Source organism: Doryrhamphus excisus, chromosome 1, assembly GCF_030265055.1.
Source record: "Doryrhamphus excisus isolate RoL2022-K1 chromosome 1, RoL_Dexc_1.0, whole genome shotgun sequence".
Classification (NCBI taxonomy): Eukaryota; Metazoa; Chordata; class Actinopteri; order Syngnathiformes; family Syngnathidae; genus Doryrhamphus; species Doryrhamphus excisus.
In genome coordinates, this window is record NC_080466.1 from 40,393,293 (window position 1) to 40,420,699 (window position 27,407).

The window sequence follows — 27,407 nt, forward strand, 5'->3', positions numbered from 1 at the left end:
GGAAATTGATATGGTTAACAGTCAGAAATAAGAACTGACTCATGGCAAAACAAGAAGGTGGTGTCTGTATGGTGTCTTTTATGGGGACATAACAGTCATTTCAGTTAGAGTTGAAACTTTAATAAATTGACGCTAAGTTAAAAATTGTGATTAATTATGATTAAATATTGCGATTAATCTGATTAAAATATTCATTAATTTCTTAATTTCGCTGTTTTTAAAATTAACTGTATATATGCATCTTGCCCCCACAGAGAAACATTCTAACCGGTGTGACAAATGTCCTAATGAGGTCCCCCGTTCTACAAACATGTATTTTTTCGTCGATGTGGTCGGAGTGAGGTGCTGAAGCATGAAAGTCTTTCATCACGGTGTCAGACAAATGTATGCCAGAGCATGAGAGGCTTGGAGATCACAGCTGACCATCCAAGCTGTTGTTATGACAACTCTCACAGTTCACAGACAGTGTCCGCTCCCCCCGGGAGAAGCAGGCATGATGCTAGACGCAAATCAGTTCATTCGCTATCGTCTTTTTCTGGTGTGCATCGTTTGTCTTGGTTCAAAGTCCTGCTTCTGGATATCATAATAGTTATTTCATATTTAATTAGCAAAGCATCAGAATTAAGTTTGCATGTTCTTACTTTGTGAAAAGTTAAGGTCACGAGCGAGAACTCTACGGACTTAATTGCTGGGTGCGCAGCACACATCTGGACGCCTCTGAGGCGTTGAGCTGTTTGTTGAGAACTCACAGATGTTTGAGCCCGGAACAAATCCTGCACGGTCTCAAGTCGGGATGCCTCGGCTCTTCCAACTGTCATCCTTTCAGAAAAAGCCCACCTTATTCCCGCTTTCTATTCCCCCGACGCAAGACAATACAGCGGGAGGTGTGGACCTCGCTGCACCACATCTGCGCCCACTGGGAGATTGATTGATTGGAATTCGGAGGCTGTGACGCAAGCCGGGAGGGAGACCTCCCCCCCATCCCCATCCCCATCCCACCACCGCCAGACCCCCGGCTCCCTCACCATTAGTTGCCCACCCTCCGCTCCCCATTCCATCGCTTCTCTTTCCATCTGTCCATGCCTTTGTTGTTTTGCTTGCTAAACAATGACTAGCATCTGCACCCTCCTCTGCAAGTACAGGTAGGATCCAACCTTGCACTGATGCTTTTTTTTTACTTTTACTTGTTTATTTCCAGTATGACTTAGTGTCCTTCCTGCTAACAGCAAAACTAACACGCATAAGTCACTGTAAAAGATTAATTTGGCCGTATAATTAACACATTCATCATTTTTTATGAGATGCTTTGGCAAAAAAAAAATGGATGTACGTAACTAAACTAAATGAATGAGCTTGCATAATCTAATGTTAAATAACTTTTTTTGCAGCATGGCTGTTCTCGCACTTTGCCACAAGAAATTGACGAGTGCGTGGAATAATAATAATAACGCTGTAATCGCCGCTACTCCTGAACCGTTGAACATTTGTCAAGAGCTTGACCAATACATTACATGCTGGCGCTGGTAGTACGTAACCCAGGACTTGAAATTTCTCACACCCCTTTAGTGGACTGACAAGCATGTGTGTGTGTCTGTGTTTCAAATGGAATATTTTGTTGGTATACTTCAGTATGCGTACTTGGTCCCTGAAGGCATCCATAGTGTATTTTTGTTCCAGATCATTCTGCACTGACAGTACATGTAGCAACCTTGGTTAGTGTATGCTTTGGTTAGCATGTTTTTTGGTCAACAAATTTTGCCTTGGTTAGCATACAATATGTGTCTTGTCCTGTTATTAATACACTGCATTAGTGTTTTGATGTATTTTGTTTATGTTTTATCACAAATCATCATTGAATTTGAAGGTTGAATGAAGGTTATTTTCACGTGATGTGTTGACAAGATCAACACGGACACCTCATTCATGTTTTGCTATAAGTTTTTTTCTCAAATTCATGCAGCCTTATTGGACTCCATTTTGGTTTATTTTGGAGCCGCAATCAAAAGACATAACCAGGCATAAGAGCCTGTATGACCGTCATCATCCAAAGGGGGCGCCAAAAACACCACAATGTACCTTGCTCGGAACACGCTAAGACCAATTTTTATATCCGCATGTTGTTGACGTTCCTGTCATGTGTGTCCCTGCAGGAGGTTTTTCCAGACCGCTCACTTCTACGTGGAAGAGAGCAGCTCTCCTCGGGTGGTGGCCAATGAGAGCATCCCCTTCATCCCCATACCAGGTAAAGCACAACCTGCCTCCATCTTTCTGCAGCTTTAAAGATATTCTAATGAGTTGACATAAATTTCATTATTTAGGACACTAATGCAAACTAACTGTCTGCTAATTCGGGCGGTATCCTCAAATCACCGTGAGCAGCTCTCCGAAGGCTTTTTCTCTGTTACCTTGATGTGCATATTTGCACAATTTAAGTTCATTTACATGTGAAATGACTGTGGGAGCCCCCTCTGCCGCTAAGCACTGTGGATGTGCCTTTTTTTTCCCCTCTCTCTTTTTCTCTCTCTTCTTCTTCTTGCTTTTAATGTTCCCGGCAGTCGAGGCGAGCGCTGGCTGGCTGCTAGTTGATATCAGGCTTAAGTTTCTCTGTCACAAAGCTCTGTGACATTTGAAGACTGAGATATCGTAGTCACAAAGCGCCCGCTGATGTCGCCATCGACTCTGCATTAATTCCGCTTTCATTGCTTGTCTCCTCCTTTCTTCCTTTTTATTTGCATTGCAATGTTCCCAACAGCATATATTGTCGGAAGAAACCAGAAATAGGGAAAGTCACAGCGCCCGTGACCCGAATGGGATGTGGATTTTTACAAGTAATGGAAATGAATGTCTGGAATTTGCGATGTGACGTGTTGAGACAGATGCTAGGGCTAATCATTTAGCATGAAACATTACATGCCTTTAAGACCTAATCAGCTTTCAGGTTTCTTTAAGCGTCTTATAAGAGGAACGTTTTTTTGATAAATGAAGATTTTGACACACGAGAACGCTGCAGCCACAGTGGCCCCCTTCAGGCTCCAGCTGCATCGGTGTGTTAGTTTAAACATTAGCCAGCATCGGCGGCCATGACAGCTGGGACCCGGCCTCTATTGTCCTTGTGTGCGCTGCTCCACCAGCCTGATCAAAGACCCCTCATGTGTGACCTGAGCGTGATAGGACTCTACCCAGCCAGATGCTACCCTCCATAAATGTCCAAAATGTCACAATATAGCAGCGGCTATAGCTGTGTTTTTGTGAAGAGGTTTTTCCCATTGACAAAAAAAAAAAAATCAGTGTTTTATGTCACCGAGGTGCATTTCCAGTGTCATCACAGCTTGCTTGTGCCCCGTGTAGACGACATGGAGGCCATTCCTGTCAAGCAGTTTGTCAAACACATCATGGAGCTCTACAAGAACAACCTGCAAGGCTTTTCAGAGGAGTTTGAGGTCAGTACTCACTGAACGCATTTACACTATCTTTATATAGGCCAGTGTTTGGCAAATAGTGATGGTGGGGGGGGATTGAGAGGCTGGGAATTTTAGGGCAGACCTGGCAACATGTACGAATGTGTCGTACTCGGCATGGAATTTGACTCTTGAATACGCTCGTATGCGTCACTGATCTCCATTTTGTTGCATTTCTCTGGTTTAAGTTTCAATAATTAATTATTTGTCCGTGAAGAAGTAAATTTGAAACACTTCTATGCTAGGACTACGTTAAAAAGCCATAGCATTTCAGTATGTGGACTCAAACTATGGAATGGATTGAGTAAGGAAATCAAACAAAACACAACGATGAGCCAATTCAAGAAACAATACAAGTAGTTGATGTTTGCGAAATACAAGGATGAAGAGTCTTGAACCAGTCATGATGTGCTATATATATATATCACTATATTGACACGCACTATGGTACCCATTATGTCATTGGATGGTCATATCACCTCCTACTTTGGTACATGACAAAAAAAATTATATTAGGAAAGCAGGAAGTGAACAAATGTAACAGTTACTGATTGTAAAAGTACCAGATGGAGGGGTAGGATTTAATAAGCTTTGCTTCTTCCTACTCCTTTTGGACATGTGGAACTGTGAACTGATTATGGGATGCACTCCATTGTAATCTGATGCATGTTCAAATGAAATAAAACCATTACCATTCCAGAAGGTCTGACTCAAACCAAAATGGACGTTAACCAACTCAAATGTTCCCATAAAAAAACAAAACAAAAAAAACAATTAATGCATTGCAAAAAAAACAAAAATGTTAACACAAAACATGTTTTTATAATTTCACATTTTTTTTACATGCAAAACAATTTCAAATGCATAGCAATAATGGATGAAAGGGAAAAATTAAAAAAAAAAATTTTGGTTATTTTACAAGACAAACAGGAAGGTGGCGGTGGGTGATCTTGCTGCCACATCATCTTTGGGAACAGTCACGTCGTCATTTATCATCCATCATTCTTCAATGCATTTACAATGGTTTTATATGTGTACAAATATCAAAATGTGTTTTTCATTCATTTTCTACTGCTTTTCCTCACGAGGGTGGTGCTGGAGCCTATCCCAGCTGTCTTCAGGCTCGAGGCGGGGTACACCGTGGACTGGTGGCCAGCCAATCACAGGGCACATATAGACAAACAACCATTCACACTCACATTCATACCTATGGACAATTTGGAGTTGCTACAAACATACCAGCATGTGTCCTCTTTTGTCCTTACCGGTCCTTGAGCACTTGAATGCATCAGAGCGTAATTCAAAAATGTGCCCCCCCCTTATGAAGTAGACCACTCAGCACTGTGTCCCGTTGTCCCGTTCACCTTTACTGGTTTAGGACAGCGAGTGTGGAGGAAGACATCCAGTCCAGGCGAGACGCAGGGTTAATTAGGATGAAAGCAGGTCAGGCCAACGCTTCACTGGTGAAGGATGCTCTTTAATTGGGTCATTGGACTCAAACTCCTACGCTCATTTGTCATGTAAATACAACACCGGGGAAGGTGTGTTTGTTGGGAACGGCTGATGTGTATTTCAAGTGTAGGGAAGGAAGGTTGTTGAGTTCAGTAGCGTTGCTCTGCTGAAACAAATTACATTTTCACTTTGCTGTTTTTCCTCCGCTGATAATGCGAGGCATCGCTTTGGTTGGTGTCAGTGAGGTTATGTCGGGAATATCTTCAATAAATGAAGGTGTTATGGATTGTATTTATTGGCAGGGGAGTCAAAGTGACTATAGGGGTGTTAGTTGATGTCTAGAGGGCTCTAATAATGTTAAAAAAAAACATATTTAGAAGACAGTAAACAGTTTTTTTTTGCTATAGCTACAAAAATATTTAGTTTATTAACATGAACATGACCTCCACGGCGGTCAAGTGGTTAGCGCGCAGACCTCACAGCAAGGAGACCAGGGTTCAATTCCACACTCCGCCATCTTTGTGTGGAGTTTGCATGCTCTCCTCGTGCATGCGTGGGTTTTCTCCGGGTACAAAAACTGGCCACCAGTCCAGGGTGTACCCCGCCTCTTGCCTGAAGACAGCTGGGATAGGCTCCAGCACCCCCGCGACCCTCATGAGGATAAGCGGTAGAAAATGAATGAATGAAATGAAGGTGTTATGGATTGTATTTATTGGCCGGGGGAGTCAAAGTGACTATAGGGGTGTTAGTTGATGTCTAGAGGTCTCTAATAATGTTAAAAAAAAACATATTTAGAAGACGGTAAACAGGTTTTTTATGTTATATCTACAAAAATATTTAGTTTATTAACATGAACATGACATTCATGACATCACGGGCGGGTCTGGGACCAATTACCCGGCATAAACGAAGCACATTTGAATCGATAATGCTGTCCTTATCTCTGCCCAAAGACGGAGCCAAGATGCTTTTTCTTCCACTGATGCAAATCATGCATGTAACTGTAAATTTGCCTGCCATTATTTGTTTTGTTTTTCCACTCCGTAGGAGGTCCAGCGCGCCACAGCAGACTTGAAGATCACAGCAGAACATTCCAATCATCCTGACAACAAGCACAAAAACAGATACATCAACATCGTGGCCTGTGAGTCTGCTGTGAAACGGGATTAGGGAGCATGTCAACTGCAGAGGAATCCTGTTTGTCTAACCTACTTTCATTTCTTTTGCAATAATCCTGGCAAATATATTGTTGCGTTTTTTTTTTATTTTACGCAGATGACCACAGCCGGGTGAAATTACGAGCTCTGGCTGGGAAAGACGCCAAACATTCAGATTACATCAACGCCAACTACGTGGATGTGAGCTGCGCCTCTTCACGTCACACCAAGCTGTCTTTCGGCAACAGGAAACCGACTATAAATCGTTTCACCCCTTCCGCCAGGGATACAACCAGCCCAGAGCCTACATAGCCGCCCAGGGGCCGCTGAAGTCCACCTTTGAGGACTTCTGGAGGATGGTGTGGGAGCAGAACACCGGGATCATTGTCATGATTACTAATCTGGTGGAGAAAGGACGGGTAGGTGGATCCCTCCGTCGATAATATCAGTAGCATCACCACTCTGGTACGCAGTATTAATGTGAGGGTTGATACTGAAATACCGATACTATCAACACCTTTGATACTTCAGTCGTTTGAGGTAATCTATGTCTGTTGAATTGTGAATAAAGTTCGACAGGAGCCAATCATGAACTATGAAAAAAACTTATTGAAAATTGCCGTTACCTTACCCCAAGGATGCTAAACTCATCACACAGCAACTTAACACTGTAAAGTTCATTCATTTTCTACCGCTTATCCTCACGAGGGGGTGCTAGAGCCTATCCCAGCTGTCTTCGGGCAAGAGGCGGGGTACACCCTGGACTGGTGGCCAGCCAATCACAGGGCACATATCGACAAACAACCATTCACACTCACATTCATATCTATGGACATGTTCTTGGAATGTGGGAGGAAACCGGAGTACCCGGAGAAAACCCACGCATGCACCGGGAGAACATGCAAACTCCACACAGAGATGGCCAAGGGTGGAATTGAACCCTGGTCTTCTAGCTGTGAGCTCTGCGCACTAACCACATGTCCACCGTGCAGCCACTGTAAAGTTATACCTAAGAAATATACAAACAAGGTCTAGGCTTCACCGCTTACATATTTTATTCTGAATTTGGATAATAAAGATTAAAAAATGCAGTTTTGCATGCAGCTAGCGACGCCTTCAGATATTTTTTTCTTTTTACTGACATCTGTGAATGCTACGTTCAAATACCCTTTACCGTGTCCCACAGAGGAAGTGTGACCAGTACTGGCCCACGGAGAACAGCGAGCAATACGGAAACATCATTGTGACGCTGAAAAGTACCAAAGTGCACGCCTGCTACACCCTGCGGCGTTTCCTCATAAGGAACACGAAAGTCAAAAAGGTAACTGAAGGATCGCTGAACTCGATCCGAGCAGCAGTACACAAAATGTACTTTTTTGTTGGAAATCAATTTGTGCAAAAAGTCGGCCAAAGTAATTGTAATACAGAAGCAGTGCGGGCGGCAGTCTCCGCCAAGACACGAGGTCACCACATGACACCGCTGGTCAAGTCTGGATTCTGAGGTGGTTGTGTTTCAGGGTCAGAAGGGGAACCCAAAAGGCAAGCTGAACGAGCGCGCTGTCATCCAGTACCATTACACTCAGTGGCCTGACATGGGGGTGCCGGAGTACACCCTCCCCGTCCTCACCTTCATCAACCGCTCATCGGCGGCCCGCACTGCAGACACGGGCCCCGTCCTGGTGCACTGCAGGTACCGTCCATTACTTTACAAATGAACATTAATTATGAGCGCTAGACATTGGAAATTTTGCTGACGGGCCCGCCAAGTGTTCTCACGTGGCTTTGTGCTGGTCTCAGTGCAGGGGTTGGGCGCACGGGAACGTACATTGTCATTGACAGCATGCTGCAACAAATCAAGGACAAAAGCACAGTCAGCATCCTGGACTTCCTCAAACACATACGCACGCAGCGCAACTACCTGGTCCAGACCGAGGTAAGGAGACAAAACCACAAGGTCGTCCGGACGACGGAGCATTAGGGACACGTCGGGAAAAAAGTTGGAAATTTATGACAAAAACACTTGGGCTAGACATGCTAATCTGTTTTGCTGCCACATTATGAATAAAAGCTTGACTGAAGCAACAGGAAGTTGGCTTCCTACCCGAAGTAGGACTGAAGTACCATTTTTTTTTTCTCTGAAATTTCGCCCCAAAATTTTGACTTTTTCAGAAATTTGACTTTATTCTTTGGATAGTGCAACTCTTTTTCTCACTGATTTGTGACTTAATTCTCGTCATTTTTTACTCAATTGTCGTAAATTGTCGTAAATTCTCATAAATTTATGACTTTATTATCATAACGTCACAAGTTTTTATTCGCATAAGATCGCAGGGTTTTTTCTCGTAAAATTACGACTTTATTCGTGCAAATTTACCACTTAATTTTCTTAATGTTACATCTTTTTCTCCTACATTTACGCTACTAGTCTCATAAATTTACGACTTTATTATCGTGACGTCACAAGTTTTTATTCGGGGAGGATCGTAAGTTTTTTTTCTCGTAAATTTACAACTTTATTCTTGTAGATTTACCACTTAATTTTCTTATTGTTACTCCTTTTTCTCTTACATTTACGCTAGTATTTTAATACATTTACGACTTTATTATCGTAACATCACAAGTTTTTTATTCGCGTAAGATCGCAAGGTTTTTTCTCGTAAAATTATGACGTTATTCTTGTAGATTTACCACTTAATTTTCTTGATGTTACACCTTTTTCTCCTACATTTACGCTAGTAGTCTCATAAATTTGCGACTTTATTATCGTAACATCACGAGTTTTTATTCACGTAAGATCGCAAGGTTTTTATCTTGTAAAATTATGACGTTATTCTTGTAGATTTACCACTTAATTTTCTTAATGTTACACCTTTTTCTCCTACATTTACGCTAGTATTTTAATACATTTACGACTTTATTATCGTAACATCACAAGTTTTTTATTCGCATAAGATCGCAAGGTTTTTTCTCGTAAAATTATGACGTTATTCTTGTAGATTTACCACTTAATTTTCTTCATGTTACACCTTTTTCTCCTACATTTACGCTAGTATTTTAATAAATTTACGACTTTATTATCGTAACATCACAAGTTTTTTATTCGCGTAAGATCGCAAGGTTTTTTCTCGTAAAATTATGACGTTATTCTTGTAGATTTACCACTTAATTTTCTTGATGTTACACGTTTTTCTCGTACATTTACGCTAGTAGTCTCATAAATTTATGACTTTATTATTGTAACATCACAAGTTTTTATTCACGTAAGATTGCAAGGTTTTTTCTTGTAAAATTATGACGTTATTCTTGTAGATTTACCACTTAATTTTCTTGATGTTACACGTTTTTCTCACCCATTTACGCTAGTAGTCTCATTAATTTACGACTTTATTATCGTAACATCACAAGTTTTTATTCACTTAAGATCGCAAGGTTTTTTCTCGTAAAATTATGACGTTATTCTTGTAGATTTACCACTTAATTTTCTTGATGTTACACGTTTTTCTCGTACATTTACGCTAGTAGTCTCATAAATTTATGACTTTGTCGTAACATCACAAGTTTTTATTCACGTAAGATGACAATTTTTTTTTCGTAAATGTACGACTTTATTCTTGTAAATTTACTACTTTATTCTCGTAATATTACACATTCATCTCATAAATGTACAACTTTATTATTGGAATAACTTTTTTCATGTATTTATTCCAATAATAATTTTTTTCTCAGGGTGTCCCTCATATTTTGTCGTACATCTGTTACTTCTACGTAATATGAAATATGCGGTATCGTACACTAACCAAGTCTTGGCTACGATGACGGTGCAGGAGCAGTACGTCTTCATCCATGACGCCCTGATGGAGGCCATCTTCAGCAGAGAGACGGAGGTGCCCGCCTGGCAGCTGAACAGTTACGTCAGCAGCATCCTCACGCCCAACTCCGCCGGCCGCAGCCGCCTGGAGAAGCAGTTCAGGGTGAGTCCGATCTGCGTTGCGGTACATATGGTGGATTACAATCAAGATGTTTGAGGAACATTTTCTGGGGAAAAATACGTCTCAAAATATTGTACAAAATATTTTATTTCAGGGGGACTAGAATTTGTTTTTTACGACGCTATACTTCTTTTTACACTTTATAGTCTATAAAGGGATCATGATCATGATCATGATCATGATCCAAAAACATGCTAGGTTAATTGTCCATAGGTATGAATGTGAGTGTGAATGGTTGTTTGTCTATATGTGCCCTGTGATTGGCTGGCCACCAGTCCAGGGTGTACCCCGCCTCTCACCCGAAGACAGCTGGGATAGGCTCCAGCACCCCCCGCAACCCTCATGAGGATAAGCGGTAGAAAATGAATGAACTTTACAGTGTTAAGTTGCTGTGTGATGAGTTTAGCATCCTTGGTAAGGTAACGCCGTGAGTCAGACTGACCTCCTGCAATTTCCAATGATTTTCGGCGGTTTAGGCTACTAGGTTAGTTTAGTTAGCATCTCCTTCCACTTGCTGTATGTTGTATTCTAATTCCAAGTGACTGACCTTAACCGTCTCCTCCCCCCCACGACCCCCCACCCCCCCCTCTCTGTGTCGCCAGCTGCTGACTCAATGCAACACTCGCTTCGTGGAGTGTTTCAGTGCTCACAAAGACTGCAACAAGGAGAAGAACCGCAACTCCTCGGTGGTTCCATGTGAGTGTCCTGTTGAAAGCGTCATAAAAAAAAATGTCTGACATAAATAAAAAATAAAAAAAAAGTCGCTGAGCCGTTTTAGTATGCGGCCCATGCATTATTAAAGACAATGCACAATCCAAAATTAGATTGTATTTCCATAATCCCATAAGTTCATCTTTTCTATGCATTCTCGGCACCGTGTCAGGGGAAATGCAGGTTGTTGTTGCTATGGCAACAGTGAGCAATGGTAATGAACGTGTGTGTTATCAGCCGGCGTGATTACAGCGGCCGCCCGGGTCCTCCTGACTCGAGTGTTTTTCTCCCTCTACAGCCGAGCGAGCGAGGGTGGGGCTCACCACTCTGCCCGGGATGAAAGGAACCGATTACATCAACGCCTCCTACATCATGGTACGCTCTCACTACCCCCCCCCCCCCCCCCCCCCACACCCCCCACATCCGACCGCGCTCCGACCCGGCCTGATTGACCGCCGGACACGGCTCCTCTTTTGTCTCCTCAGGGTTACTACAGGAGTAACGAGTTCATCATTACCCAGCATCCTTTGCCCCACACCACCACTGACTTTTGGAGGATGATTTGGGACCACAACGCACAAATTATCGTCATGTTGCCTGACAACCAGGGCCTGGTAAGCACGGCGGGAACGCCTCGTTTAGCCGCCTAATTAAGTCCATGGAACCTCATCCGTTGTGTCAAATGTTGCCTTTAAGGTGAGGGTTCCATAAACGCTCATAAATGCCAGGTGGCTGTAGGCAACCTCCTTATGTAGTCTTTTTTTTTTAAATTAAAAACGGCGTTTCAGGGACTCGGTATGTGCTCAGGTTCATGAGCATCTTTTTGGTCAGGGGTCTCAAACTCAATTTACCTGGGGGCCACTGGAGCTAGGGTCTGGGCAAGGCTGGGCCGCATCAGGTTTTCCTAAAAAAAAAAAAAAAAACGCATTTATTAAAAACAGAAAAATATACAAACTTTTTCAATGCTTTGATTCCGATTTTTTTTACAATAAAAGCTCTGATAAAACATTCCACTGAAATAACATGAAAAATAAATAAACAAATCAAGAATAAAGAATCAATCAGTAATAAATAAATATAATAATAATAATAATAAAACGGCAAATAATAAAAACTTAAGAAACCACATATAGTTGGTGGGTAGACAAATTATTTTTTTCAGATTAAAATGAACAAAGCATTATTAGAGCCCTGTAGACATGACAAAACACGACTATAGTCACATTTATATTCTTTTTATTTACAACATATTGCGCAACTGCAGGGTCTTGAGACACATGCTAACTAGAGAACTAGAGAGAACTATCGCAAACTAGAGAGCTAGCGACCTAAACGGTAGCCTTCAAGTTATTTCCTTTAAACTCAAAATAGCCAAAAACTTACCACTTCCACACGGATAGGGAGGATAACTATTAACAGTTATTTAACCTTTAACATGAACATTAATCAAACGTAATAATTTTTTTCTGGGTACATGATACCATACAGCATCCATATCAAACTTGCGCGGGCCACACTAACATTAAACTTTCATATCAAGGCGGGGGCCTCAAACTAGTATCCTGCGGACTACATTTGGCCCGCGGGCCGCGTGTTTGAGACCCCTGTTTTAGGTGGTCGATCAATCGTCTTTTTACTGCAAAAAAAAAAAAAAAAACAGGCAACATCAGCAAACTCAGCTTGTCCACACACACACACTCACACACACACATACACACACGTACACGTTTTTGTTGATTTCCCTGCAGGCGGAGGATGAGTTCGTCTACTGGCCGAGTCGGGAAGAGGCCATGAACTGCATCGCCTTCACCGTCACACTCATCAGCAAGGACAGACTCTGCCTCTCCAACGAGGAGCAGATCATCATCCACGACTTCATCCTGGAAGCCACGCAGGTACCGGCAGAGCCGCCCCTCCTGTCCCGCTGCCGTCCCACGTCCCTCATGATGTCCCATGTGTATGTGTATGTGTGTTAGGACGACTACGTGCTGGAGGTGAGACACTTCCAGTGCCCCAAGTGGCCCAACCCTGACTCCCCACTCAGCAGCGCCTTTGAGCTCATCAGGGTCATCAAGGAGGAGGCCATGACACGAGACGGCCCCACCATCGTGCATGACGAGTACGTTACTCCTGGTTGTCCGCCATCATGCTGCCGTAAATACATCAGATGTAATCTAAGAGACTTGGAACGCGTCCTGGCAGGTACGGAGCGGTGTCGGCAGGGACGCTGTGTGCTCTCACTACGCTGTCACAGCAGCTGGAGAACGAGGGCGTGGTGGACATCTATCAGGTGGCTAAGATGATCAACCTCATGAGGCCGGGGGTCTTCACGGACATCGTAAGACTTGGTTTGCTTTTGTCCTAATCAAATATCACAACATAGTAACGCACCGCGTTACTACAGTCAGGAGAACCAGAGTATAGAGGGGGAGGAGCCACCTGCTGTGGCCCAGCAAGGTGCACTATATTCGGGTACACGCTCTGAGCAGCCGGTGTCACGCCATGGAGGTCTCTGGCTAACCTTTTCTTATACAGCACACCATCACAGGCAGGAGCGCTTGATTTGCTCACCCGCACAATACGGGTCATCTCACCTCATCTGAATCATAATTATATTAATTATATATTAGACCATCCTTAAGTTAACATAATACAGGAAGTTGTGTAAACAAATCACCAATCACAAGCTAACTGATGATTAGCACAAGGATTCAGCCCAAAACACAAAGTATTTCAATGCTAATTATTTACATACATATTTACATACATACTTACATACATATTTACATACATATCGCAGCAGGTTTAGTGGAGAAAAGAGTACTACATAAACCACAGTAAACAAAAGGTAAACAAAAACACTACGGTAAGTCTGAATGAACAAACAGTACAGTACACGCAGTTTTTTGGCAAAAGGTACCCGTTTTACCACAAGTACCGACCAATAAATACTGAATATAATGCTTCATGATAAATGAGATTTCCTTTAATGTGCTGTTTTGTAGTTTTAGTTGGACTCCTTTGTGTTCGTTATGTGTCAGTTACACACTTTGTCCACCAGAGGGCGTTGAAGTGTTAGTTTGTTTTTAAGTGTTTTAAATGTCCTCCTTCATTCCACAGTACTAGACTTGGCTTGAGTGGATTGTACTGTGAGTGGTGTAATATGTGCACCATGTAAGTGTGATGTATTATTCTAATTAATTATGATTAATAATAATTATTATTATTTTTGTATTTATTTTATTTTATTTATTATTATTTTTTAATTTTATTTTTATTATTATGATTATTATTATTGTGATGTTTTGCAGGATGAGTACCAGTACCTTTACAAAGCCATGCTGAGCCTGCTGGCTAACGGCGAGTGCGGCCCGATGCACACGGACACTAACGGGGTGGCGGTGATGGCGGACCCCGAGTGCGACCCCGCAGAGAGCATGGAGTCGCTGGTTTGAGGACTTAAACTAGGGGGTCCACTCCGGGCCACTTCTCCCCCCCCACCCCGCCCTTCCTCCGCCCACCTCAACTCCTCCTCGAGGCCTTTTTTGCCAGACTATTGATTCAAGGACTTTTTATACGGACTTTTTTGGATATTTATGTTTTTGGGCCCTTTTTATCAGTTGCGGCGTGCTGACGTGACGGAAGGAAACGTGTCCACTTTGCACTCCTTGAACCGACCTTCCACTCGGACCGCCACATCGGACGGCGGCACGATGGCCGGCTATCCCGTTCCAAAGTCACCTTGACGACAACGTCGCCTTCTTTTGTTGCCATGGAAACACAACATCCAATGTGAACATTTCTTGCTTTTTACAGGGATTTCTATTGTTATACTGTTTTTGTAATATATATATATATATATCTATATATATATATATATATAAATATATATATATCTCAATCTATATGATATCCTTACTAGCCAAACACTCTTTGCCTACAGTGCGTGTGGACTGGCTGTTTTAGTGCTGTGGGCTTGGATCATGTTTGCACAGCTTTGTTCTTATTGTGAAAGGGATCCGAAAAAAAAAAAAAAAAAAAAGAAGAACAAAAAAAAAAGGTCACTTTCTCCAATTCTATCAAAAATAATAGAAAATTGCTAAGAAGTGCATGAAACTGTTGTACTTTTTACTGGTTTGAGGTCAGCGCTCCAATTGGCCTTTTTTTTAATACATTCCAAGTGAATTGTGTTTTGTCTCCGGTGGAAATTAGAATTAAAAAAAAAAATGTTTTTGACACTTTGATCAAGAGGGAAGCTCACTAGTGACCATCTTCTTTCTTGGAAAAAGGATCTCGTCTTCTCCTCCTCTTTGAGCATCATTTAAGGCTGAATTCTACATCTTTTTATTGGAGTTCTTTTAGCATCGGTTGAATGTCATGACAAGGATGATTTGTTCGTCCTTTGGGTTTTTTGTTTTTTTTTGTTGATGGACAATTCTTTTCACTTTGGCACTTTTTTTTTCCTGTTGATCACTATTGTTGTCTACTGTGACTCAGCCTTCTTAAATATATCCAACATTAAATGGTCCATGCTTTATCGTGCTGCTTTCTAACCTTTTATTGTTATTCCGGTCTCCATCTTCCATCTCCGTCCGAGGTAAAGGTGGCTCAGTGTCGTTTATTTGTGCTGGTTAGCTAATGTAGTCAAGATATTTAATGATTAAAACAAGAAAGTTCTCTTTATTCAGTATCTTTTTGACTCGTCTTACCACATTCCAACAGTAGTAAGCAAGCATAGAAGGATTCCATTTTCCGTGATAGCTTTTCTTCCTGGTGGAATTCTTCCCTGTGCTCATCACTTCCTTCTCAGTCCAATGGAAAGAAATCTAGTGGGAAATCTGGGAATGCAAAAAGTTACATATTGCAGCCAAGGGTTTTGTAAGACTTGGGAGATTTTCCACCAGCTGCTTATAATTATCCGCCTTGTAGTTTCCTATTGTTATTTTTTTCTTGCTACTACAAGAAAAAAAGCTAATATTTTGAGGCTGAAGTGACATATTGCAGCCAAGGGTTTTGTAGGACTTAGGTTTTTCACCAGCTGCTTATAATTATCCGCCTTGTAGTTTCCTATTGCTATTTTTTTCTTGCTACTACAAGAACAAAAGCTAATATTTTGAGGCTAAAGTGACATATTGCAGCCAAGAGTTTTGTAGGACTTAGGTTTTCCACCAGCTGCTTATAATTATCCGCCTTGTAGTTTCCTATTGTTTTTTTTTTCTTGCTACTACGAGGAAAAAAAGCTAATATTTTGAGGCTAAAGTGACATATTGCAGCCAAGGGTTTTGTAGGACTTGGGTTTTTCACCAGCTGCTTATAATTATCCACCTTGTAGTTTCCTATTGCTATTTTTTTTCTTGCTACTACAAGAAAAAAAAGCTAATATTTTTAGGCTAAAAGTTGCATAATAATATTAGAATTAACCCATAATTTTCTCCGGGTACTCCGGTTTCCTCCCACATTCCAAAAACATGCTAGGTTAATTAGCGACTCCAAATTGTCCATAGGTATGAATGTGAGTGTGAATGGTTGTTTGTCTATATGTGCCCTGTGATTGGCTGGCCACCAGTCCAGGGTGTACCCCGCCTCTCGCCTGGAGACAGCTGGGATAGGCTCCAGCACCCCCGCAACCCTTGTAAGGAAAAAGCGGTAGAAAATGAATGAACTTTACAGTGTTAAGTCGCCGTGTGATGAGTTTAGCATCCTTGGTAAGGTAACGCCGTGAGTCAGACTGACCTCCTGCAATTTCCAATGAGTTTTTTTGGGAAATGCAGCAAAAATCATCATTTTTTTAAGGTAGTAAAAATAACACACTTATTTTTATGTGAGTCAAAAGGCAAACTCATCTTGTGAGATTTTGCTGCATGCTTTGAATGGGAAAGAATGAGAAATAAAACAGCAGTAGTCCTCATAAAATATTAACATAAAAGATTAAATCAGTTGATTTCAAGGCAAACGATTGATCTCGTTGACATTTGCGATGTTTTTTTTTTTTTCCCAGGTGGGTTTAGCAGTCGTCCCAAGAATGGATGGTGTTGCAAATAAACGCACCCGTTGTGCACATGTACAATAATTTTTATTTGGAGTGCCACAGCTCTTGCATATTACAACTGAAGGAAAAAAGAAACGAAAAAAAGCAAGAATGAATCCACCAGCTAACTGACACAGAAAACATAAAAAGTGTCGGGGTGGGGGGGTTAGGGTGGGAAGTGGGAGGGGTCGTGACCCACAGGCATGCAGCGATGGCTCAGAATGCAATGTACAGCATTTAATATTTATATATATATATTTATATCGTATATACAGGACTAGGAACAAATGGCAGACATGTCATTCCACACGGTTACACACACGACAAAGACGGACCGACTTTTTTTCTCTTTTTTTTTTTTTTGTCGTTATTTCTTGTTTAAAAAAAACTCTTATCGCTCCTTTTTTTTTTTTTTTTTTTAAACCTCTGTAAAAGTGCAACTCAATTAAAATAGAACCTGTTTGGAGACATCGTTTTTCAAAACGTCAGAAAAGAAAAATAGAATCTTCCCCCCAGTTATCAAAAAACGGAGCATATTGCATCTCGAGAATGCCCTCGTGCTGAGAGGTCGAAGGTCAAAGCGTGACTTCGGGTGACGCAAACAAAACACTGAGGGGTTTCCCGTCGCTTCCCCAAAGCTGAGACGAATAGGAGCGATCTCACGCACACGAACGCACACGAACGCACCCACGCGTGAATGAGTCGGACAAAGAAGCTTACATAGTTTGCATTGGACGCACACCTTCTTCCATATTGCTTAGTAACACATAAATGATGTCCAAATGAACGATGACGTCACAGCTAATCTGCCAATCAATGCTTATTTTTTTAATATTTTCTTAACTATTCTTTTTTTTTTAACTGTTATTCTTATGGTTCCTTCATGTGGAGCTGACAAAGAGGTCCTAGAGTGGCTATCGGAGTTGATACATGCATCGGTTAACCAGGCTAAAGTCAAAATGTGATTAAGAGAGGGGCGGGTCTTGGGATTAAGGGGTCAAGAGGGGGCGTGGCTTCTAATCGTCATCCTCGTCCTCCTCGTCGCTGTCCTTCATGGAGATGCCTTGCATGCCTCCTTCCCTCACGGAAGCGGTGGCCTCCTCCACCGTGAGCCTGTTGCGCACCGTGTCGTACATCTTGCTGTTCAGCGTGGAGTCCAGGACGCCCTGCAGGCGGAAGTCGCGGTACTTTTTCTGCAGGAGGCGGGAAAAAAAAAAAAAAAAAAAAAGTAATGTCAGCGTACATGACAGGCGTGTGCGGCACATGGTAGGTGTGAGGAGCGCGACCTTGGTGATCCTGATGAGGATCTTGAGCTGGTACACGTGCAGCTGCTGGTCCATGCGCTCGGTGAGCCACGTGCCCAGCAGGTTCATGGTGGCCGTGTACCATTGCTGCAACACACAACACAACACTCTCCAGCAAGGACGCACACGGGCTGGACGCTAGCAACACCAGGCTCAACCCCACCACCAGAAAATGGGGGGGATTATCTCACCACACATTTTTAATAGTAAGATCATTATTTCTCTAATTATTATTATTGTTATGTCAACGCCATTACGAAAATACGACAAAAAATGGCAATAAAGTCATAGTTACCATACTAGAACATAATACTAGAATGATCTTATAGTAATACTCATTAAAAAAAAACATAATATCTGAAGTGGAAAAAGTCCGAATTTGTCACATGAGGCAAGACAATTTAAAAAAATATATTTCTTGAGAGTAAAAGTGTAATTTAGAAAAATAAAGTTGCACAATTTCAAATAAATTACAACTATAATTATAAGAATTAAATATATTTCTTAGAAAAAAATACTACTACTACAAATAATAATAATAATAATAAAATAATAATAATATTAGAATAAAACTGCTATTGAACAAGCCATAATTGCAATCATCCAACCAATAATAACTACAATAAAATTACAAAAATAAACCAAATATCATGAGCAAATGTCAGCTTTAAAAAAAATGCATATAGTAATACATATTCTGAGAAAAAAAGTTGCATAATAAAATAAAAAACATATTTAAAACGAGTGCAAAATTAAATAAATAAAGCAAATAAATATATAAAGCAACACTCGACTGATTGTAAAAAATAAAGTTGCATATGATAATAATAATAATAATAGTCAATCAAATGTGTTAAAAATGTGAAATAAAAACAGAACTAGTATCAAGTCCAAATATTAAGAGTAATAATATTAATAGTAAGTAATAGTAATATGTATAGTATAATATTACATACATAAATAAAATATTGTAATTGTACAAGTGAAGCATGCGGTGCATACGGCGGCGTTCCTTCCATCATTAGACTTAGCAGATGTTTAGCAGACACTAGCGGCGAGTGCTGCAGCTTTACCTCTTTTATTTCCGTGCAGCAAGGACTCCATCTAGTGTTTTAATGGCCCATACCCCCCCCCTCCCCCCCTTCCTCCCAATGCCGTCAAGTGTTGGGATCGAACATCTTAAACCAGGACAGCTGAAGAAGTGCTTTTTTTAGACCAGGGCTTCAGCTCTTAAAGGGGACACGTTATGCTCATTTTTTGGGCCCTTTGTGTTGAGTTGTGGACTCCTATAGAGCAGCGACACACCGTAACATCACAGAATGCTTTATAGATCTTCCAGAATCTGCACCTATTCCAGTTGTATTTCTTCTTGATGTATTAATGCATTTAATGTTGGTCACACTCTGAATCCAATCCATAATTAGAGACAGAATAGTCTGAAGTTTCTCAAGAAAAAAGGTTACTTCAAGATGTCTCTCAATGGTAAGTAGCGTTAGCATTTTAGCTTTCTACAGCATCAGTAACGTCTCATGTGTTTTGAGGGACTAGTGGTGTTTAAAAAACTCGAGTAGAGCCACCGATTGTGGTGGGAAAAAGGCATTATAGAGTGTGCTCCCTGTATGCACACTCTATAATGCTACACAGACAATAAATGAAAGCAGTTGGGACACTAATAAACTTCATTTATAGGTCAGAAAAGTGGAAAAAGCATCAAAGGTCCCCGTTAATTAAATCGGTAATGGGAGCTATTTTATCGGTATGATGTCATAATCCCCCCCCCCCCCCCCCCCCCACCCGGTCACTAGGCCATATTAGGGGGTCTTCAGTCCCCTTAAAATGTTCTTAAGCCCCCCTAAATACTTTGACATTTTTTATTGATTTTTGTTTTTTTTTACAAAAAAAAATCTCGGACAAATTTTATATAGTAAGGCAAGAATAGGCGTTAAAATAAATATTCACATTACCTGTCATTAATTTATAATCTACTAGTAATCTATAATCTACAAGTAGTAGTAGTAATAATCAGAAGAAGAAGAATGATGATAGTAATAATAATAGGCTAATTAATAATATAAAAATAATTATTATATAATATAATAATATAATAATATAATAATATAATAATATAATAATATAATAATATAATAATATAATAATATAATAATATAATAATATATCCCAGTTCTTGTTCATTATTTGTTTTTTGGATTTCCTAATGTCTACTACATTCATTCATATCCAGGAGGCTAAGCCCCCCCTGTCCTCAGAACCTAGTGATGCCCCTGCCCCCCCACGGGGCCGAGGACCCCTCATATCAAGAAACGGGGCCTTTACTTTGGAAGAATTGCCTAAAAGTTGGAGATATTTAATAATTAGCAGCGTGAAGTGGATGCGCCATTCATTTGCCACACAGCAGAAGTTTGGCATCTGCAGATGAAAAAGGTGCAAATGAAGCCGAGTGAGGAGCTGCAAAAGAAGGTATCAAGGGGGAATGCGCTGACATTAAATGCTGCCTTCACTGACCGGCTGTAAACTTTCATTGTCCAAAGCCAAGCCAAGGGATGAGTAAAATGGCCACCAGGCAGGCAGCACGGTTGTCTTGCACGTCAAGTTACAAGAGAAGAACGCCGCTAGCACTTTGGCGGAGGACACTTGTGGCCTGTTAAGGGCGGCTCTGGCATTTGCTGGCGTCGTGCGACCGTACTAAAGTTCCCGTGCAGGCGGGCCGAGACCCCCCAAGCAAGCGTGTGTGAAGTGAAGGCAGCCTTGATCGAGAAAAGAAGCCGTTCTTTGGCCTCCAAATGTTAGAGTAGAATTTAGAAACGCTGCATGGATGGAAGGGCTTTGGACTTTTGGGGTGTGGGTGGGGGCGGGAAGGGAGAGGGGGGGGGTTAGGGTGTCCGAGTATGTAGATAGATGCCTGTCCACGTCACAGTCCACTTTGCCGAGCGTGCAGTAGTGCATGCAGACCTGGCAGGTGTGTGCGTGCTGAGGAAGACTGCTCTATGTGCAAAATGCCTGAGGAGGAAGAGGGTCATGCTAGAAGATGTACACAGGAAGATTATTTGACTCCAAAAAAAACATGCCAACCAACATAATGTGAGAAAACAATGCAACACCAGAGATAAGTGCCACTTTTTCACTTGTGTGCTTTTTTTTTTTAGCCGGGGAGTGGCCGCACTTAAAGGGACGCTGCAGCTTTTGGGGGCTATTTTAACAGCAGCTCTGATGGTGCAAATGGCTCCTTTCTTACATGGGATTAAATCCTAATATAGACACGGTTTTATTTATGTTTTTTAACTATTATTTATTATATATTATTATTCTTTTTATCATATTTCTACATTATTTTTCCTCTTACATGTATTGTCATTCCACACCAATTGACTGACTGGCAACTATAATATTGTATAATGGGTTTTTACTTTGTTTTTTCAAATGTTGTAACTTTTCCCCAAAATATGTGATTTTATGCCTCAATTTATGCCTTTTTTCTATACTATTATTTATGATTCCTAATATTTATTTACTCATCATATTACCATTAATGGGGAAGAGATCTTAAAGTGCTGGTCCCTGCTTGGTTTATTTTATTTACCAGCATTTTCTACATATTACTTTCTTCAAGTGTGTGATTGGCTAAAATGTTGGTCACATTGACAAGCGTGTTCAATGTGAAATGACTTACAATTATAATATTACCATTTTCTTCTTCTTCAAATATTGCAATTTATTCCAGGAAAAATATTATTTTTCCTCTTTTGTATTTTTTATTTTTTTTGTTTGTTTTTATTATTTTATTTATTTATTGTATTTTTATTTTAATAAATATTTTATTTACTTTGTTTATTTGTTTGAATTAATGAATTTTTCAACCCTAATTATTGGTATTTATTTTATTCATATAATATGTATTTATTGTATTTTTATTTTTCATAAATAATGTGAAATGACTTACAATTATAATATGAACACTTTCGTCTTTTTCAAATATTGCCATTTATTCCAGGAAAAATATATATTTTTTTCCCTTTTGTATTTTTTCTTTTTTTGTTGTTTTTGTTGTCTTTTTTTTGTTGTTGTGTTTTTATTATTTTATTTATTTATTGTATTTTTATTTTAACAAATATTTTATTTACTTTTTTTAATTTGTTTTAATTAATTAATTTTTCAACCCTAATTATTGGTATTTATTTTATTCATATAATATTTATTTATTGTATTACTAAGATCTTCAAGCCCTGGTTTCTTTTGTTTATTAGCGGTCCACAGTTACTGTGCCTTTTCCACACATTACTTTCTTCAGGTGTGAAAAGCATGAACATTTTGACACATGACACATTATAAATCTTACAATATCATATAATATTAACATTAAATGTATGAATATATATGTTTATGTTATGTGTATAATTATTGTTTTTTCGGTGTGGCCTTATGTGATATATTCATACTATAACTATTGATTACATTCATACTCATTTGTGTAGACACGCTCACGTGCACAGTCGGGCCAGCTGTAAAAATAGCTTTCAGCAAACAGATTTGGGTCCCATAAATGAAGCCACTGCAGGGTTTTTTTCCACTGGAGGAGGCAGCAGGAATGGTGTTAATCAGAAGAGACCAAAAGGGTTGAAATAAGAGAGATCGAGTAGAGCCAGTGCAACAGCGAGGGGGGGATGGCGTTCACGTGCATGCATAAAGTCCATGGATGGAAAAGCATTCAGATGAGAAGCAAAAAAAAAAAAAAAAACCCACAGAAACACGGACATCCTAAAGTCACTTTGAAAGCAGCAGCATCAACTCCATAAAGAAATCACCAGAGAGAAGAGAACATGACTGTGAGCGCTCTGGGGGCCACACAGAGGACACCAGGAGGAAGTGAGGAACAGACACGGGAGGGGCCGAGCGTGGGCCTCCTCACACACAAAAGCAGAGCCGCTCCAGAAAGTGAGAACACAAAAAAAAAACAAAAAAAAAAAGAAATCGAAATAATAGATTGATTTAGCTCCTGCACAAAAACTTCTGGGTGCAGACCGACTCACTTCCTGGCCAAGCCGTCGACGCACCCGCAGAGATGTGCGTCTGGGAATAATGACGTGAAAGCACACACAACACAGCAGTATGTGTCGTTGAGAACCACACATGGGGGGGGGGGGACACATTACTGTCAATGTATCCCATCAGGATTATCTTTGGCTAAGTCAGTGCTCTCGACGCATGAAGCCCCACCTCAAACAGGGCTGTCCAAACTTTTTCCAGCGAGGGCCGCGTACAAAATGACTTCCGGGCCCCCCCTGTACTTTGGACACCCCCGACCTAACCAAAGTAGGCCAAAGTAAAGTTTTTTTTTGAATGTGTAGTTGAATAAAGTGAAGGGCGATGTGCATGCATGTGATGTCACTATTGTACGTTCTTAGCAGAGAGCACTGCTTCATATAATCCTTTTTTTTTTTTTTTGGAGGATGCTTTTATGGACTCTTTGTAAATAAAACTTGTTGTTGTTTTTTTTAACAGACAAAGGCCCAAAAGCACTGTGGCAATGCAGACCAGAATGCAGAGGGCAGCAGCTGAGATTGAGATTGATAGATAGAAGAAGAGGACAGTAAGGACAGACACAAACACATTTCCTGGTCTCGCAATATAAAATGGGACTTATCCCTCTCTGCCCTGTTGTTTTGCCACATTCTGTAGGGCCCCCTCCCTTGCCGGAGTGGAGGAGACGGCATCTTACTTACATCAAATAACCTTTCTATATACACCTCCTCATTGACCTTATCACGCAGCATATCCTGAGAGTGGCGCACAAAGGTCACGTAGCCGTCGGCCACGTCCATGCCGGGTTTCTGCAAAAACAAACACACAGCTGGCTGACTTACTGTTCCATAACGCAAAGCAACATGGAAGAATCAGTGGCACAAAGTCACATATTGGCACAATGTGGCCGGGCTGGCACTTACAGGTACGTCCACATACTTGGACGCTGCTTTCACCTGAAAACAACAACAAACAAAGCAGAGATGCATTCAAAACGTATGGTTTCTTGGATTACGTAGGCCTCCTTTCATAGAACATACAGGCGGTATGCTAGTGTCATGTTTCTTGTTAAAACATTCCATGTTACAGTGTTTCATGTTCCATAACATTCCATGTTATAGTTGCAGTTCTTATAATGTTTTTTATAATGTTTGCTGTGGCATTTCATGTTACAACATTTCATGTTATAACATTTCATGTTACAACATTTCATGTTACAACATTTCATGTTACAACATTTCATGTTATAACATTTCATGTTACAACATTTCATGTTACAACATTTCATGTTACAACATTTCATGTTACAACATTTCATGTTACAACATTTCGTGTTACATTTAATGTTAAAACATTTCATGTTACAACATTTCATGTTACAACATTTCGTGTTACATTTAATGTTACAACATTTCAAGTTATAACATTTAATGTTACATTTAATGTTACAACATTTAATGTTACAACATTTCATGTTACATTTCATGTTACATTTCATGTTACATTTCATGTTACATTTCATGTTACAACATTTCATGTTACAACATTTTGTGTTACATTTAATGTTATAACATTTCATGTTACAACATTTAATGTTATAATATTTCATGTTACAACATTTCATGTTACAACATTTCATGTTATAATATTTCATGTTACATTTCATGTTACAACATTTCATGTTACAACATTTCATGTTACATTTCATGTTATAACATTTCATGTTACAACATTTCATGTTACAACATTTCATGTTACATTTCATGTTACAACATTTCATGTTACAACATTTCATGTTACAACATTTCATGTTACATTTCACGTTATAACATTTCATGTTACAACATTTCATGTTACAACATTCCATGTTATAGTTACAGTTCTTTTTATAATGTTTTTCATGCTGTGGCATTTCGTGTTACAACACTTCATGTTATAACATTCCGTGTTACAACATTTTGTGCTGAAATGTTTCATGTTACATTGCTTCTTATAATGTTTTTTCATGTGGCATTTCATGTTACAGCATTTCATGCTACGATGTTTCATGTTACAGCATTCCAAGTGATAAGATTGTGTGTTGAGAAATTCCGTGTTGAAACGTTTCGTGTTACGCTTTGTCTTATAATGTTTTTCTCGCTGTGTTTCATGTAACACAATTTCTTTAATGATGTCATTTCATGTTATGGCATTGATGGCATTTTGTGTAACAGTGTTTCCTGCTGAGGCATTCTGTGTTACAATGTTTCTTGTTACAACGTTTCATGTGGCGTTTTATGTTACAGCACTTCATGTTATGATGTTTTGAGACATTTGATGTTACAGTATTTCAAGTTTTGCGTGGCAGCGTTTCGTGTTACATTTCATGGTACAGCATCGAGTGTTGCAACATTTCGTGTGGCAGCGCTGGTTGGTACAGCATTTCAGGTCACAATGTTTCATGTTACACCCTTTCGTGTAATGATGTCCTTTCATGTTATGGCACTACGTGTAACAATGGTTCCTGTTACACCGTGCTCAACATGATACTGAACACGACAATTTCAAGTGTAACAAAAAAAAAGTGACTCTCACCGTGAAGGAGAGGAAGGAGGAGAAGAGAGTGCCTTCATCATATCTGGATATCTTAGCCAAGACGCCCTCCAGGATGGCAACAAACTAGGAAGGCGGAAGGGGAAAGGATGATCAACCAACAGTGGAATCTCCTCATGAGCAACATGAGACCTGTCACCTTGGCAACCAGGAGCTGGATCATGTCCCGCACACTTTCCTCAATCAGCTCATCAATTTGCGAGTGGAACTGTTTCTGCAAAATTGAGAGAGTTGATGATAAATATATAAGTATTTGTTAAAGCTCTTCTACGATACAATATTACTTTATTTATGATGTTCTAACAGTAATACGCTATGTGTGGACAGAACCAAACGTGAGAAGAATTTGCTCCACTTTTGATCGACGAGGCACTCTGTAAGACATCACATTTAAAAGAATTGAAGAATAAGATGATGTGTTTACCTCCTGGCCCATCTCCATTGCACACAGTTTGGCAGACTGGTCCTTAGCGTCCACCATCACGTTGAACATGGTGCATAATGTTGGAGAAATACGGAAATCTGTGGACTTGCTGCTCTTTGTCAGTTTGGACTCGAACGCCATCCTCGTGCTGCACGGGAGACAAAGCGTCCAATTGAGCGTGCTGTCTTTCCGGACACGGAACGGTCAGCGCAAAGCGCCACCCCACCGCTTGACGCAGTTCTCGATCATGTTGCTGGACATGAGCTTGATGCGGCTTTCCAGGTGTTTGGCAAACTCATCCTCGGGCCAGTGGAGGTCCCTGATGAAGGTCTGGAGGGCGTCCAGCTTCCAGAACAGGTCCTCGGATGTCCCGGAGCCGTTGCTGTCATTGAAGCAAACACACACACAGGTCAAAGGTCATACCAGAAGAAGCACGTGATCAGGGGGTAAGGATGTTGGGGATGCTGCTCCTCTCCACCTGAGAACACGTTTGAACTTTGGACTATACACGTTCAAATCAGTGCACGGGTGGAGAGGAGCGGGGATTTTTACGGTAACAAATCAATCAATAATCATGCTCTCTGGTATGATTATTGATCGGGGGGTGTCAGGTGGCCGCATGCGGGTTCAAGTTACTGCAGCTACAGCATCTAGTCACAAAGGGAATGGCGGCATGAGGGAGGACACCTAAGACGCTGGTCTGATTGGCCTCTCAAATGTCTGATCACATGTCCTCTCTCAGCGTCCATGTCCCCAAGCTGCTGGGAAAGGGGTGGGGTGGGGGGGCCCTGGAAGAACCACCGGACAAAACCATGCAGACCTTTTTTAATGGAGTCTATTGGGATAGTGCTGCTGGGATGGACGCTGATAAAACAGCCGCCACCGTCCTCCCGTCCCACCCAATCACACTCCCAGCGAGGCTCCTGTCTGGAAACTGGACTTTCTAATGGTTTTCTGCAAAACTCCAGAGCCTCGAGGCAACATCCAGGATGTATATACTGCATGCAGAAACGTACAGTATACACTGGATCTTTGGTTGGTTTTGCTCGGGTGGGGGCCCGCATCATCACATCTCAAGCTCACCAGCATGCATCTTGAGACGAATGATCTCATCTACTCCCAGAGAGTCCTTGGCATGAACATGAAGACTTTTAATGTACAAATCAATTATTTTTAGTCAAAAAGTAGCTTAAAGCAGCAATATGTGATGACATGATATCAAAATATCAGCTTTAATTCATCGGGATGGTACACT

At 40.7% G+C, this 27,407-nt stretch overlaps 2 protein-coding genes across 10 annotated transcripts in view; one reads left to right on the plus strand and one right to left on the minus strand.

The window, feature by feature from the left end:
- Positions 1-15,450, plus strand: part of ca16b (carbonic anhydrase XVI b) — a 155,182-nt gene extending 139,732 nt beyond the window's left edge. The window contains exons 14-29 of the mRNA XM_058090998.1: positions 2,151-2,242; positions 3,349-3,440; positions 5,958-6,054; positions 6,186-6,268; positions 6,352-6,486; positions 7,254-7,388; positions 7,585-7,757; positions 7,865-8,000; positions 9,892-10,038; positions 10,659-10,752; positions 11,066-11,142; positions 11,253-11,381; positions 12,516-12,662; positions 12,744-12,886; positions 12,970-13,105; positions 14,079-15,450. Coding sequence (XP_057946981.1) covers positions 2,151-2,242; positions 3,349-3,440; positions 5,958-6,054; positions 6,186-6,268; positions 6,352-6,486; positions 7,254-7,388; positions 7,585-7,757; positions 7,865-8,000; positions 9,892-10,038; positions 10,659-10,752; positions 11,066-11,142; positions 11,253-11,381; positions 12,516-12,662; positions 12,744-12,886; positions 12,970-13,105; positions 14,079-14,222 — 1,960 coding nt within the window. The 3' untranslated portion in view covers positions 14,223-15,450. The remainder of the gene's footprint in view (positions 1-2,150; positions 2,243-3,348; positions 3,441-5,957; positions 6,055-6,185; positions 6,269-6,351; positions 6,487-7,253; positions 7,389-7,584; positions 7,758-7,864; positions 8,001-9,891; positions 10,039-10,658; positions 10,753-11,065; positions 11,143-11,252; positions 11,382-12,515; positions 12,663-12,743; positions 12,887-12,969; positions 13,106-14,078) is intronic.
- Positions 15,373-27,407, minus strand: part of cadpsb (Ca2+-dependent activator protein for secretion b) — an 84,009-nt gene continuing 71,974 nt past the window's right edge. For 5 of the 9 annotated variants that reach the window (XM_058091124.1, XM_058091533.1, XM_058091449.1 and 2 more), the window contains 8 exons: positions 26,379-26,534; positions 26,153-26,300; positions 25,868-25,942; positions 25,711-25,794; positions 24,060-24,092; positions 23,838-23,945; positions 18,082-18,186; positions 15,376-17,988 (listed from right to left, as the gene is read on the minus strand). In XM_058091124.1, the coding sequence (XP_057947107.1) occupies positions 17,812-17,988; positions 18,082-18,186; positions 23,838-23,945; positions 24,060-24,092; positions 25,711-25,794; positions 25,868-25,942; positions 26,153-26,300; positions 26,379-26,534 (886 nt within the window). In that variant the 3' untranslated portion in view covers positions 15,376-17,811. Of the gene's footprint in view, positions 17,989-18,081; positions 18,187-23,837; positions 23,946-24,059; positions 24,093-25,710; positions 25,795-25,867; positions 25,943-26,152; positions 26,301-26,378; positions 26,535-27,407 lie in introns of all 9 variants that reach the window. The other 4 variants (XM_058091568.1, XM_058091560.1, XM_058091552.1 and 1 more) reach the window with 2 other exon arrangements.